This window comes from Streptopelia decaocto (assembly GCF_964273445.1).
Source record: "Streptopelia decaocto genome assembly, chromosome: 13".
Lineage (NCBI taxonomy): Eukaryota > Metazoa > Chordata > Aves > Columbiformes > Columbidae > Streptopelia > Streptopelia decaocto.
Genome location: NC_138668.1, coordinates 10,870,332 through 10,884,319, shown reverse-complemented (window position 1 = coordinate 10,884,319; position 13,988 = coordinate 10,870,332). Strand labels below are relative to the sequence as shown.

Sequence of the window (13,988 nt, the reverse complement as noted above, 5' to 3'; positions counted from 1 at the left end):
GTGACCTCATTAATGGTTATAAATCTGTAAAGGGTGAGTGTCAGGAGGATGGAGCCAGGCTCTTCTCGGTGACAACCAATGACAGGATAAGGGGCAGTGGGAACAAACTGGAACACAGGAGGTTCCACTTAAATATGAGAAGAAACTTCTTCATGGTGAGGGTGGCAGAGCCTGGTCCAGGCTGCCCAGGGGGGTTGTGGAGTCTCCTTCCCTGCAGACATTCCAACCCGCCTGGACACCTTCCTGTGTAACCTCATCTGGGTGTTCCTGCTCCGAGGGGGGATTGCACTGGGTGAGCTTTCCAGGGCCCTTCCAATCCCTGACATTCTGGGATTCTGTGATTTTAGAGGCTGCCCTGAGATAACTTTGTCACCACAGACATGGAAACAGGGGTGAGACAAAGGAGCACAGTGCTTGTGTGCTGATGCTCACCTAATTGAAACAGGACTGGATTTTAGGTTTCTAGGAGAGGATGTACATGTAGTGTTCAGGACCTCGCATTCTTCACACAAGAGTTGCTATTTGGAGAAACTAGTGTGTGATCGTGTAGTTAAAGGAAAGTCAGTGCGTACTCCAAATGGGTGAAATTAAGGTTGTACAGACAGTGCACTGAGGCTTTCTGACCTTCTAGTGCTTGTACTTCTTTTAATATAGATTTATGTACAAAATATTTAAATATTACTGTGGAAATAGTTTCTTAGTGGGGAGATTTTTTTAAAAAAATGTGTTCAGCTATTTATTAACAGCATCCAAAATGCCACATAGCTTTTTCTGACTTTGCTTAACATAATGGTAAGTTAAAGGAGTTTATGGCTAATCTTGTGGGGTTTTTTTCTGCATTTTTCTCCTGTTGTCTAAAAGACAGTTAACATATGCTGCAGCTGTCTGATAACATGATCTGTGTTAAGACCAGAATCAGAGTAAGTACTGGTTCTTGGACGGCCACCTGTTTCATTTGGCCTTTCTCATTTCTTCTCCAGCTCCTGTTTGACAGCCACCTGTGTGCCAAAGGTTTGCTCCTCTTTGTAGGTTTGGGGACAGCATCTCCTGTTGGGGTTTGGACATATTTGTTAGCTCCTTGTAGCTTTCTAATGATGGAAAACCTGTAAAAGGAGGTTGCCTGAATGGATGCCAGCCACAAATAGGAACTGTAGCCAACTCTTCCTAACAGTCTTGGCTGGAAAATACAATGAGATTACATGATCTGTTACTTCAAGCTAAAGGTGAAGCTGCTTGATACATTCACTCTAACATCCTATGACATATTAAGGCACAGGGCAGTGGTGAGTTTCAGGGTTTGAAAGGAAAGAAAAATTAAGTAAGCAAAGTCCATGGTTCACATCTTTGACATAATTTTTCCAGGCTATTTAGCTTGTTATGTGAATTTATTTTTCTTAAATCCTGTGATTTTTCTTAAATCCTGTGATTTTTCTTAAATCCTAGGATTTTGATGCTTTTAGCTCAATTCCTTCCCTCCCAGTGATAACTAAACTTTTATCAAAGCAAATATTCATGCAATAAAATGCAATCTGGAGTGGGAAAGCTACTTGAAATAAACATTCTGGATGCCGACAGGTAATTCTCAGGAATGCAATACACAGTCTTCTTGTCAGCTCCTGCTGATAATATAATGGAACTTATATGTGAATTAAGTATAGGAGAAAAGATGCTTTATGCTGCTTTATGCCAGATGTTGAGAGACTTGGAACCTCTGCTTACAGCCCAAGTGCAGCACAGGCCGCAAAACTGCAATTCCTGCTAACACTGTGCTGTCTGTGGACATTTGTTCCCAGACTGCTCCTCCCAAGCCCTGGAAATGAAAAGGCAGCTCTTAGCTGCTCAACTCCATGAGAGTGAATTTCAAATGCATAGGAATAAATTGCCTGCAAGATAGTTAACATAACCCTTAAACATTTCAATTGAACCTGCAATCAGTTCCAGTTGGTCTAAGAGATCACTTAGTTTTTTGGAACCACCTGTAGTAATGCCTGGTTTGGTTAAAATTGTTTAAAACCCTGATTCTTCCTATCTGTAGCACTATTATTAATAGATGTACTCATAATGTCATATGTGACCATAACTGAACTAAGATCTATGAACTCTCTTGAGATACATACACTAGTCGTGGGGTGTAATAGCAGGGGCTTCTTCAGTTTGCTTCTCTGCTTGACTGAAACTCTTGACGTAGACATAAGGCTCCGGTTCCTATAGCTGATCCTCAGCTAAGCCAGCTGGTTCCTCCCTCGTGTGGAAATGTCTGTGTGAGAATAAGCTGGGTTTTTTTTGTCCTAGAGGTCGTGTTCTTCAGTCACAAAGGAACTGTAGTGCAGTGCTCCATACAGCTGCTCAGAGAATGGCTCTGTGTTGTGTAGCAACAAGAAGTAAAAGGAAATTTAACACCTACAGGCTGACCTGAATCTAACTGAACACACAGCATTAATTTATTTTTTTTAAGTTGTGCTGAATGACAGGACCGAGTATCTGAAGCTGCAGAGGTTGCTAATCATGTCCCTTTTGGTGACAGGGTTAGGGTCTAGACTGGGACACCAAAACAAGATCACAAGCTGCATGCTAGTCATCTGTGCTTATCTCTCTGCAAGTAAATCTAATAAAACCTTTTATGAATCTGTCAGGACTCCCCAAGATTTAATAATGATCTACTACACTGGAATATATTTATCAGCAGTGGTTGAGAGGTAATAAGTGCTTGTGTGGAAAGATAAGAATTAAAGTATAAAAAACCTCTAGGTACAGATGTTCTGGGCTGCTTCTTGCTGAAAAATACAAATTAAAGCAGATTTTTAGCACATGGATTTTGGGAAGTTGTAGCACAACATACTCCTTTAAACCTGCATCTGATCTGCTTGATGGTTAGAAACCCCATGGAGCCAAATGCAAGAGGAGATTCTGTCGATGTGTTTACGAGCAAATACTCTGGACCAGCAAATGGAACAGTCTGGTTTTCATTGCTGGGAAGGTCTGTGTTTGTTTGGGAGATGTGTAGAGGTGTAGTTTGGCATTAGTGGCAGCTGCCTGCTGCTCAGTTCAAATGGGTTCCTTCGGCTTTCTCCATCTCGTTATTTTAGCAGCTCCAGTTTTTGTTCCTTTGCAGACAGGCGCATTCCTGAGCCCGGAGGACATGTACTTTCTGTCACATCGATCTAGACACACAGTGGGAGTGATGAAGCGGGTGCCCTCTCTGAAGAGCCAGCTCTGGCACTTCTTAAAGGAATGTATCTGATTTGTAAAGCTACAAACCCTTGCACTGGTCGTGTCAGTGAAACAAGTTGCTGTCTGTTTGCTGTCTCAGCCTGAACCTTTTTGACTTTGTCTACCGCGGTTATTTAACCATTTAGTTCTTGCTGGCATTAGTTCTGTGACTGTGAACCCACATAGCAGTTCAGCATCTTCCTGCACGCAGACCTGCTCTTTCAGGAGAAGTTGGGCTTTCAGGGCTCGCTCTCATTCCACCGGGTCCTGTTGAGGATTCGCCAGCAGAACAGGAGCGTTGGGAGGAAGAACAGGGACTCGGCCTGAGGAATAAGGGAGAGACATCTTGTGTAGGTGGGAAGGGATAAGTTATGGGTAATGGAAGTCTTGAATCCATTACACAAGAGAAGATGAGAAGATCTCTGTGTTCTCCACGCATCTTAACACCAGCAACAGAATTACACATTTTTACAAGCAATCCCAGAGCCAGTGGTTCAGCTTCCTATGCAATGGTAGCTCTTTATAACAAACTTCTGTGAGGTTTAGTTTGGAGATTTCTGAAGCAATAGATATCCTCCCAAAGGCTCTCCAGCTCCCCGGGGCACAGCTTCCAGCTCGCAGTCCCTCTCGCCTGACAGTTCTTCAGTGACAGCAGACGCAATGCAGATTTAGTTGTCTGTGTCCCAACTAACCACTTGTATTATCTTCATAATAATTTTAACAGATTCTTTGCAGCATGACATGCAGTTAAAACAGTCTGGCTATTTCCTTGTTTTGAACTAAAGTGTCCAAAACTGAATTTATAATTGATTTGTTAATGAAGTAGCCTAATGCTTCATCGCTCAGACAGGATAATCAGGGCTATTGTAATGCAGTGAGAATGAGGAGTTGAGAGGCATGATAAGCTTTTGTAATAAAATTAGAGTGGTCTGACTTCTTGAGCAGTAGGGAAGATGAGGTTTCCAACTGTTTCTACAAGGGAATATAAAAGATGATGTTAATCTCTGGCTTTGGCATTTCATACATTAGTAATAAGGCTTAAAATGAAATTTTCTGGGCTCCTTTGGTGAAGATTTTTTTTTTTTTTTACATCAAATACATTGTTTTACCTGTAAGCAAGCCAGTTATCCCATAATGTCAATAGGTATAAAATAAGCCCCTTTGTTGTGTTAAACCTGAAGCATCCTTAGTATCTCAATGTTTCTGAGAAAAGAGGACAAATTGTTGCATCTTTTTCCAACTAAAAGTTTGTCTAAGGAAAATGGGAAGGAAAAAAGTAACTGGTCATGAGAGAAGGTGAAAAGTGCAGACTCTCCTTTAATACGAGACACAAGTTTATCAAACAGGTGTTTTCATGGTGATGCACAGCTGAGGTATGTAAATCTATGACTGAGAAGGAGAGATTTCCTGACAGATGTCTTGGAATAGCTAAAGGGTTGTGGCAGGTTAGAGATTTGGGTGCTTATTAGTCCCTCAGTTCCAAGTGTACGGCTGTTTCTGTGACAGCCTCTTCCTTCTGGTAGGCCTGTTAATGATCATGCAGGGGTGGAAGACACATCCTCACGCGTGCAAATAAATGTGGCTGTATCTATAAGTGAAAGCCTGGAGAGTGTGGAGGCCAGGATATGCACAACTCAAATCTGGCAGCATCTTGTGCAGAGAGGTTGCAGTGGTAACAAACGCCGCGTTCAGCTGACATTGCAGAGGCAGCGGTGCCGCATGCCGTCCAGCTGTGACAGATGTCAAGGAGAGCTCTCAAGCCATTGCCAACATTCTGCTGGGGTCCCAGGGCTTAATCCTGCTGGGTCTGCTCTAACGTGTGCCCATTGCGCACATCAGCAGCGAGAACCCACGGCTGCTGTGCTGGCGAGGTTACCCTGTGTCTGCTGAGCTACAAAAAGCCCATGCTGATGTTTTGTTACTACATTATAATGCACTGAAATTACAATTGCCAAATTAGCTTTCTTTGAGAAATCTGTGAAGATGTGTATCTTTGCTTGTCTGTTTCTTATAGTCAGCTGCCAAAGAAGAATATGTGTTTCTAAGTTGATTTTACAATGACGAAAAATTTCATCAGCTGAAAAAAAAGCGCAGTGAGGGGAGAAAAGTTTTGTTATCGTGCTGGGGATCATCATTCTGATGTTGAAGGAGTGTAAAACTCGCTGTGAGATTCGCCGTGCAGCAGCAGCCGCTGTGAATGGCAAGGGATTCCTGCTCTGCATTGAGGGAGAGGAGAGGAGAGGTTTGCACATTGTGCTGCAGAGAAACCAAATATATGTGGGAAACCCAGGAAGGAGAAATAGTAAACGTTTAATAATGTCAGGCCCACAGTACTTGGTAGAAACTGTGATACTGCAATCAGGCTGTATCAGGCAAAAGACCCATTTGTGTTCATTTCTCTTTTGTGTCCAATTTTTACCTTTCAGTACTAAAATACATTTTGCTATTGCCTGACACCACGTTTGTTCCAAAGTTCCAGATAGGAATATTTTGTAAAAGGAGAGGTATGCCCTACTTTGAAAGAAGTTCTATTATAAATTGTTAAAACAAACAGGTTACAGAAACAGTTAAGCATCAGAATAAGGTTATTCTCTAGGTTACTCTTTATGCTGGTTTATTGACATCAGATAGAAATAACTGTTTGCTTTCTTTGTTCTTTTTAATTAGGTTACAGCCATCCCTCTCTGATAAAGCTTCTACAACAGCCACAGAACTTGGTAAGTGAATTGAAACATGAAGTACTTGAAAGAGTCTTCTCCCTCCTTGTGGCGTTCTGTCAATTTTTTCTTAAACGGATAATGCTTAATGACTCATACTTAGAGCATGGTGGGATCTGCTTTCTTTATTTCTCACTAGATGAAAAGAGCTCGATAGTGTTTAAGAAGACATCAAAACTTCTGTGAAGCTTTACAAGAAGTAAACATTTGAGTGATGCACTTGAGATGTTTGCGGCCAGTTTTAAATCATAATTCAATCATAGTGTTTGCAATTAATCATTTTAGGAATGTTCTTGAGTGAAGATTTTTGAGCCTGAAAGCAAGCACAAGTCCTTGAGAGACAGTATAGTATTTTAAATATGAAAATAGTGCCCTAAGTCTGGAAGGCTGTGGGTGGGTTTGGGTTGGGGTTTTTTTTTGAGGGTGGGGGTGGCTAGTGGCTGGTTCCCATCTCATAAGTACCAGGTTGACTAAACCACTGTTTTTTCTAAATACTTAAATTTACTCATAAAAATTATTTCTGAGATAACAACGGCCCCATTATAATGCAGCAGTAGTCAAAGCCAGATTAAAACAACAGCAGCAAAACCACAACACCAACCAAAAAAAAACACCAAAAAACCCCTGTTTTCTGGTGGCAGGTGCTAATTTGTCCCCTGGAAAAGGGCAGTTAGGAGGCTGTAAAAGGAACTGCCTCCAAAGTCCGGCATGAATGGTGCAACCAGGAAACATCTTTCCCACATATGCATATAAAAGATGCTGTTGGTGCCCTGTTTTGATTTCTGACACCTGCACTAATGCAGTGGGTGGCACTGAACCTGTTTGGCTGCGCCCGACTACGCGCTCGGGATTGATAGCCAGCTATAAAGAACAGAATGTGCATCTGTTCATTTGAGACCACAGCAGCTTGATGTTGATCTTCTGTTCTTCTCAGTACTGAGCATCTCATTAAAAACAAAAGAAAAATACACTTTTCTCCTTAATGGCATACATTGTCAATGGACTGTGACAGCCCATTATCAAATTCACAACAGATCTATGGTCTTGTACCTCTAACTTTATATGAAAATTTACTTCTAAACTGAGATTAAAACTCAAGTAAGATTTCTCATGTGTACTAAACAAAAACTTTTTGTTAATCTGTCAGTAACATACTTGCTTAGGTTTTTTTTAAGCTTGAGTCTCTTGAAACAAGCATTATATTGGAAGTAACACACTTGTACAAGTTATGAAGTCCCAGCCCGTACTCTGTGATATCTTGTGTGATATTGGGTTTTCCCTAAGAATTCAGATGGCGTGTTCTTACAGGTGCAGTGTGACAACTCGCACCTCTTACTGTGCTCTGCACATCTGAATGAATGAGTGCTCGTGTTGGGAAAAAAATTGAAGGTTGCTGATAAATGTGCAAGCTTGGGTTGCACTGAAAATATGAATGTTTAGGGGGAGGCAGCTTGTCCCCTCTGGAGACCAGTAAAGACCCAAGTCATTGAAGCTCAGCCTTTAATTTCAATGATGGCTTGTTACAACAAAAACAACGAACAAAACCAAGGGCAGATAATGCTGCTTTGAAGTTGACAAACATTGAGCTTGTCCTTTTCTGAACAAATTAAATTTAAAATAAAAAAGTAGCACATTGTGAATTGAATAAGATTACCTACAAAGACTGAGAGCAATGGAGAATCCATTTTAATCCGTGACGCTTAATTTAAAGTAATTGCGCAAACATGACAAATTCATCTCCATTAGGGGACTGGGGAGACTGAGAGGTTTTTTTCCTAGAGGTTTGTTTTTCTTTAGAAGCAGCCATGTGGGCAGTGGGCTCAGCTGCTCCTCACTGACACTGGGATTACCGCTCACAGAGGTGAACCCCAGTGGGGCAGGTTGGTAGGACCAGTAGGACAGTTGACATTGGAAGGGACCTCGGGTGGTCTCCTGTTCCAGGAGGGTCGGCTGTGAGATCTGACCAGGCTCAGGGCTTTATCTGGAGTCTTGAAAACCTCCAAGGAGCGAGTCTGCACAACCTCTTTGGGCAACCTGTTCACTGCTTCACTGTTCCCTCAGTGAAAAAGCTTTTCTTTATGCCCAAATCAGTACCTCTTGTGTTAGGAGAGATGACATTGCTTCCACGGAGACTATTTCAGCCTGGTGGTTCCTGGTCCATGTCAGACCTCAATCAGGAAATAGAGAGATCTGGGAAGCCAGAAACCTGCTGTTGTGATACACAATCAAGAATGTACCTGTAATTAAAGCTGAGGCACTGAGAAGGGTGACTGTGCAAAGTGAAGGCGCTGGAACAGGAAATATTTACCTGCAAATCAGCAAACTTCATGAAAACAGTACATGTTTAAAAAGGAGCTTCAGCAGCGTGTCTGGATGTATCACAGGCCGTGGTTTTGAGTTGATGAAACAGGTGTTGCTGAGCAGTGGGGTGATAACAAGCTGGGCAGCTGCAGCCGATCTCCTCCCCACGCTGCCCAGTGCTGTCCGTACCAGAAGAGTCCAGAACAGGCGGATGCCCACGTGCCCACGTGTTGTCAGGAATCTGTTTTATTGTCGTGTTGTGTTGCTGATCCTTCCATGTGTGTTATCTTTCTTAGATGTCGCCCCTGTCCTTCAGCCGTACCTTTGCCTTGTTCACCCACCTCCCATTGCAATAGTAACTGGAGGATGTTTAGAACCACAGCATTCCAAAATGGTCTGTCTTGAAGCTCAGTAAGGAAGAAAGTGCCACTATCCTAATTGAATTTAGATTTAGCTGCTCAAATTGAAGGCAAGTAATTAGGATTTTAAAGTGCATTTCCTATGCATAAGGAAAATTGAGATTGAGCAACTAAAATGTCAGTATTGAAGAGGAAATGTTGCTATCAGTTAGCATGCACCTTTTCTAAGGTGTCCCGCAAGGATTAAACAGAGAATCATATTCTAAGACATGAATATTATCCCCGGTTTTAAAACTCCTTTTGCAATGACTACAAATTTCTGGCTGGTATTTGTAACTAGAATGAAATGTAACCACCTTGATATCAACATGATATTTCTAACGTGACAGTAAAACGTAATAATTTCTCTTCCTTTGTCTTTGTAGAGCACTTTTATCAACAGACCTGCCCTAGGGATTTTACCTCCAGAGAACTTTGCAGACAGACTGAAGGAATCTTTGTTATCAGTAAGTCTGAGATAGCTGTGATGAGTTGCCATGTTCTGTGTTGATGGACACAGGCATATCCAGGGATCTTGTGGATTTTAATAGGGAACGTGACAGGTCGGCTGTTTGTCCACCTGCCTTCTCACTGCGAGTGATGAGGTGGAACCTTTGTTCCTGACTTGACAGCTGGATGTCAGCGGGTGACACGTCTGCTCTGCAGACACTGCCTCTTGCATTCTGGATTCAAGAACTAATGAGAAAACACATTTTCTCTAACTTCTGTTCACCCCGCGCTCATAAGAGAGAAGGGGAATAAGTGGTTTCTGTTTGTCTTGATTTCAATTTGAAGATCCTTGGGACTGAAACTGAGTGGAGCCTCCTCAGCCGCAGTTGAAACTGGTGCTTTCCCCATCACAGGCACGGTTGGTCTCCCACTAACTGAAGCTCCTGATGTTAAGGACTGATGAGCAGTGTTATCACTTTGCACTACATTTCTGCTTAATATTTAGGAGTAATTTTCTCTCTTCATTGACAGGTGGCTCCTAAGGGCCTGCATCAGGTGATGACCATGGCTTGTGGATCCTGCTCTAATGAAAATGCCTTTAAAGCAATATTTATGTGGTACAGAGTGAGTAAAACATTAAGTAGGGGTTTTTTTGTAGGTTTATATGTAGAAGCAAACATTTATTCATCATCAGAACAGTTACTGTAAAGAAAAGTAAGGCTTGGAGGTTGTCTTGTTCATTATGTTATTTATATTCAACTTAGTATAAAATCTTTATTAAAAAGTCTTCATCTAAGCTTTGACTATATACTGACACAACTTTAGAAATTAAGAAAAGGAAATAAAGAAAATGCAGATTGCAATCAATATCCAAGAGCCACAGTCAGTGTCTTTGTTAGCTCTAGTTTGGAATACCAGCATTACCCATTTGTGGTTTAACCATAAATGCATTGGTTACAACTAGAGGAAAACTATCTGTTGATTTTTTTTAGTTTATTTTTGGTGTTTTCTGTTTTCAGAAGAAGGAAAGGGGCCATAATAATGTCACTAAAGAGGAACTGGAATCTTGCATGATTAACCAGGTAACAATTGTTCTTTACCACACCTGCAGATGTACCACTGCCTTGGGTTTATGAGGGAAGATTGGTAGCATTGCATGGGGTTGCATCCACCAGAGGGTGGAGATTCTCCTTAGCCCTCCTTTTGTTGCTATTGTATTTACAGAAGCATTTTTTGTTCCCTTTTACAGTACAGTATAAATTGCCAGGTATTCGTTAGTATTAGTGATGCATTTTGGGAGATCAGGCAGTTTTTAGGGGACGACAAATGTATTTGTTTTAAATGGGTCAATATAGCCATTGCGGTGCCTGATGGTTGAAGAGGGATCGGATCGGCGTGCTGTGAGGGGCAGCCGCTTGGTCCGGCCGTGGGTCTCTCTGGGCTGGGGGGCGGCAGGGCTGGGCCCCACTGACCCCCCGTCTGCTCTGCTTGCAGCCGCCCGGCTGCCCCGACTACGCCATGCTCTCCTTCATGGGCAGCTTCCACGGACGGACCTTTGGTAAGCGAAGCACCGCGGCAGCTCCCCCGTCCTTCCCTCCGCCATGCGCTGAGCTGTCATCGCGCTGTACTTCCGAAAAGTGCTTTTGTCCTTAGATCAGTGCAGAAGCTGTAGGTTTATTGAAGGTTTGCCTTGGAAGCCCCGCCAGTACTGAAACAGAGTATTTGAGTGACAGTGGGAATTAATTTTATATGTTTTGAATATTTCTTTTCAGAAGGTTCCTTATTTTCATTCTGAATGCAAGGTTTCCTGTCTATACTAGAAAAAGCCTAACTCCTGGGGTGAAATTACCACAAAATACAAATGAGATGTCAATCATTTTAACAATTCTACATCGGCTCAGTCCCTGTTCTAAACATGTTACCCAAGAGGGCTGTAGTTCTGAGCTTTGCAACCAGTTGTCTTAGGACAGGTGAAACCCACCTTGTCTGAGCAACGTGTTGAGATTACAGAGGTTCTGCTGTTCTTCTGGAACAGTCTGTGTGGAAACTCAAGCTTAAAAGCTAGAGCGACCCACTTGAGCTTGGCTAAATCCAATTACCCAGTATTTCAGAAAATAAAGTAAAAATGTAGAGCAATTAAGAGAATTCTACAGTCCTGGTGTCAGGCGATTTTTCACCTCTTGGTAGCTTTTTTCCTGTGTTGTTCCTTGTGTCAGGTATTATTCTAATGTTTGGTTTTCTGGGTTTAGGTTGCTTAGCTACAACCCACTCTAAAGCAATTCACAAACTGGACATTCCCTCGCTGGACTGGCCTATTGCTCCATTTCCAAGGCTGAAGTATCCTCTGGAAGACTTTGTGAAAGAGAATCAACAGGAAGAAGCTCGTTGTTTAGAGGAGGTAAAAAATTCATTGGCAGCTTTCTGTTGTTTTTGATTTGAAATAATGAATAGTGTTGGTAGGATTAGCCACTTTTCACTAGAAGAATGTTTTCGGGGATTGGAACAGCGTGTGATTAAAACAGCATTCATGGTTGTTTACAGTCAGAAGTTTGTCCCTGCCCTGCAAAACAGCCGGTTGCTGTGAATTACAGAATCACACCAGAGTGAGATTTCATATACGGAAACTGGTTATATCACAGTGAGCTTGTCTGACAGATCTTGCAAAGGGATGTGGACTGAGAGGAGCACAGCGTGTTTAAGCCTCTGCAAAGAGAACCTGTAAAAATAGTTTAGGTCTTTGTTTTTTCTGCATGTGGCACAAAGCTCTGAAAGCTGCGAGAGATATTTCAAGACCAAATGACACGACTAATTGCAGCAACTGGCACTACAAGGTTAATTGAAACTTCTCTGTAAGCTCCTTGTCAGCAGCAGGATTTCTGCACTAATTCTTCTGATTTATTTTAAAGTATCTGAAGTGGATGATTAGAAAAAGTAAACTTACCAGATTACCTCCTTTAATGCATGAGCATTAAATGAAATCTATATTTGTTAGGTGGAATGACAGCAGTGGTATAGCAAGCGACAGTGGTTTCCACCATACTTTCAACTGAAATTTGCAACAGCTTTTACACCATTGTAGGTAAATGTGCAACTAGGTACAGTGTGTTTAGGATATGATTTAAACTTCAGCATTATTCAGGAACAAGAGGGCAGTGTTAAATCCTAGAGGAACTATTTGTTAATTCCTTACGCTTCCTAACACCTTTATAGCCAGGAATGTCTATGAAAAGTTGAAGTCCTCTTGTTGAGTTTTAATCTTTCTGGGAGGAAATTTGCAAATGTCCTGAAAAGAGAATATACCATCAGTGTTTGATTTACAGGTGGAAGATCTGATTGTGAAGTACAGGAAGAAGAAGAAGATTGTGGCTGGAATAATTGTAGAACCAATACAGTCAGAGGGTGGGGACAATCATGCTTCAGATGACTTCTTCAGAAAGCTACGAGACATCGCCAGAAAGGTACTCAAATATTTCACTGTTTACTCCGTGTTGACCATGTCAATACTTGTTGGTGTCTCCAGAGGCCTCTCCCTGCCCTGGCACTGCGAGAGCTGCATGGGGGCAGTTACAGACACATATTCAGATACCAGCAACCCTTGTCTGAACAGCATCGACTCCTCCTTTTGATGCACACCTGGTGGCTTCCTCAGTCCAGTAAATGTTCTGCTCACATCTAAGTGAGAGAGAAGTTACTCTGATTCATTAACTAGGGATTACACAGTAGTGCTCTTTTAAAGATAATGCCAATTTGTTGACATACTTGTCTTTAAGTGAAAAAAAAGCTGAAAAACAAATTGAGTCCAATTGTAAGTGCTGATGTTCCAATGAAACAATGAGAAGGATATATGTCATGATAATTTGAATGTGAAGTTACTGGGTTGGAAGTGACAACCCTCAATAAGACCTACTCCATGATTTTTTCACCCTCAAAACATTTGTGTGCTTATAGAGCATCGGTGACATTTGGAAAATTCTGTTCTGCCATGAGAAAAAGCAGCTTTTTCCATTGTTAACGGCTGCTCAAGCAAGGGTGATAGAGTAAATAAGGTAAAATTAAAAGGTTTGCCTTGTCTAAAACAAGACACTGCCAGAAGTACTTACCAATTGTTTTATTACAGTATCATGATATAGCTTGAGCTCCATGTCCCAAAGTTTCAACAATAGTCCTTTGCATAAAAAACCCCCGTGTTGCCAGCTAAGAGGAGTAGCTCTTCCAGCAGGCTCCTCTGAAAAGGCAGCTCTTCCAAGGATCGTTTTAGGCCCTTAGATGGAACAGATCTTGCTGCTGCTATTGCCTTTGTGCCACAAATGCCCAACTCAGATTAGAGGCAGAGACTTCTTACTTAAACAAAACTAGAAACGATGTTCTCCTTCCCTCAGAGGCTTTGAAAATGCCACCCAGGCTCCTCCCAGGTGCTTTCAGGTATTCTCTAAAACACTCAAGACTACATTAAAAAAAGCATAGATTATATAAAAACATGTACTTTGTGAATTTAGGTGGAAAATATGTTTCTAGTGCCTTTCTGAAAAATATAGCTGAACTTTTAATTGTGAAATCCAGTGCCCAGTGAGTGGCAGTGGTGTGGGGGTTGAGGAGGGGAGATGGGGAGCAGCAAAGGGAGAGAGAGGATGGACATTGCATGTCATTGGTTTGTATTTGTCTGCGCACCGAGGGAGGTGGTTTTGCTTTGGAAGTGCAGACTCCCATTGCCTGCCCCTTGCGTCTCTCGGCAGCACGGCTGTGCGTTCCTGGTGGATGAGGTGCAGACGGGAGGTGGCTGCACTGGAAAATTCTGGGCACACGAACACTGGGGCCTGGACGACCCAGCTGATGTGTTAACCTTCAGTAAGAAGATGATGACAGGAGGATTTTTCCACAAAGAGGAGTTCAGGCCAAACGCGGTAAGATTTCC

The 13,988-nt window shown here is 42.1% G+C and overlaps 1 protein-coding gene across 3 annotated transcripts in view; it reads left to right on the top strand.

Annotated features, from left to right (window-relative positions):
- ABAT (4-aminobutyrate aminotransferase) overlaps positions 1-13,988 on the top strand; it is a 47,447-nt gene that overhangs the window by 29,117 nt on the left and 4,342 nt on the right. For all 3 annotated transcript variants that reach the window (XM_082064393.1, XM_082064394.1, XM_082064395.1), the window contains 8 exons: positions 5,878-5,927; positions 9,013-9,093; positions 9,608-9,700; positions 10,096-10,158; positions 10,571-10,634; positions 11,326-11,474; positions 12,397-12,534; positions 13,810-13,977. In XM_082064393.1, coding sequence (XP_081920519.1) covers positions 5,878-5,927; positions 9,013-9,093; positions 9,608-9,700; positions 10,096-10,158; positions 10,571-10,634; positions 11,326-11,474; positions 12,397-12,534; positions 13,810-13,977 — 806 coding nt within the window. The remainder of the gene's footprint in view (positions 1-5,877; positions 5,928-9,012; positions 9,094-9,607; positions 9,701-10,095; positions 10,159-10,570; positions 10,635-11,325; positions 11,475-12,396; positions 12,535-13,809; positions 13,978-13,988) is intronic.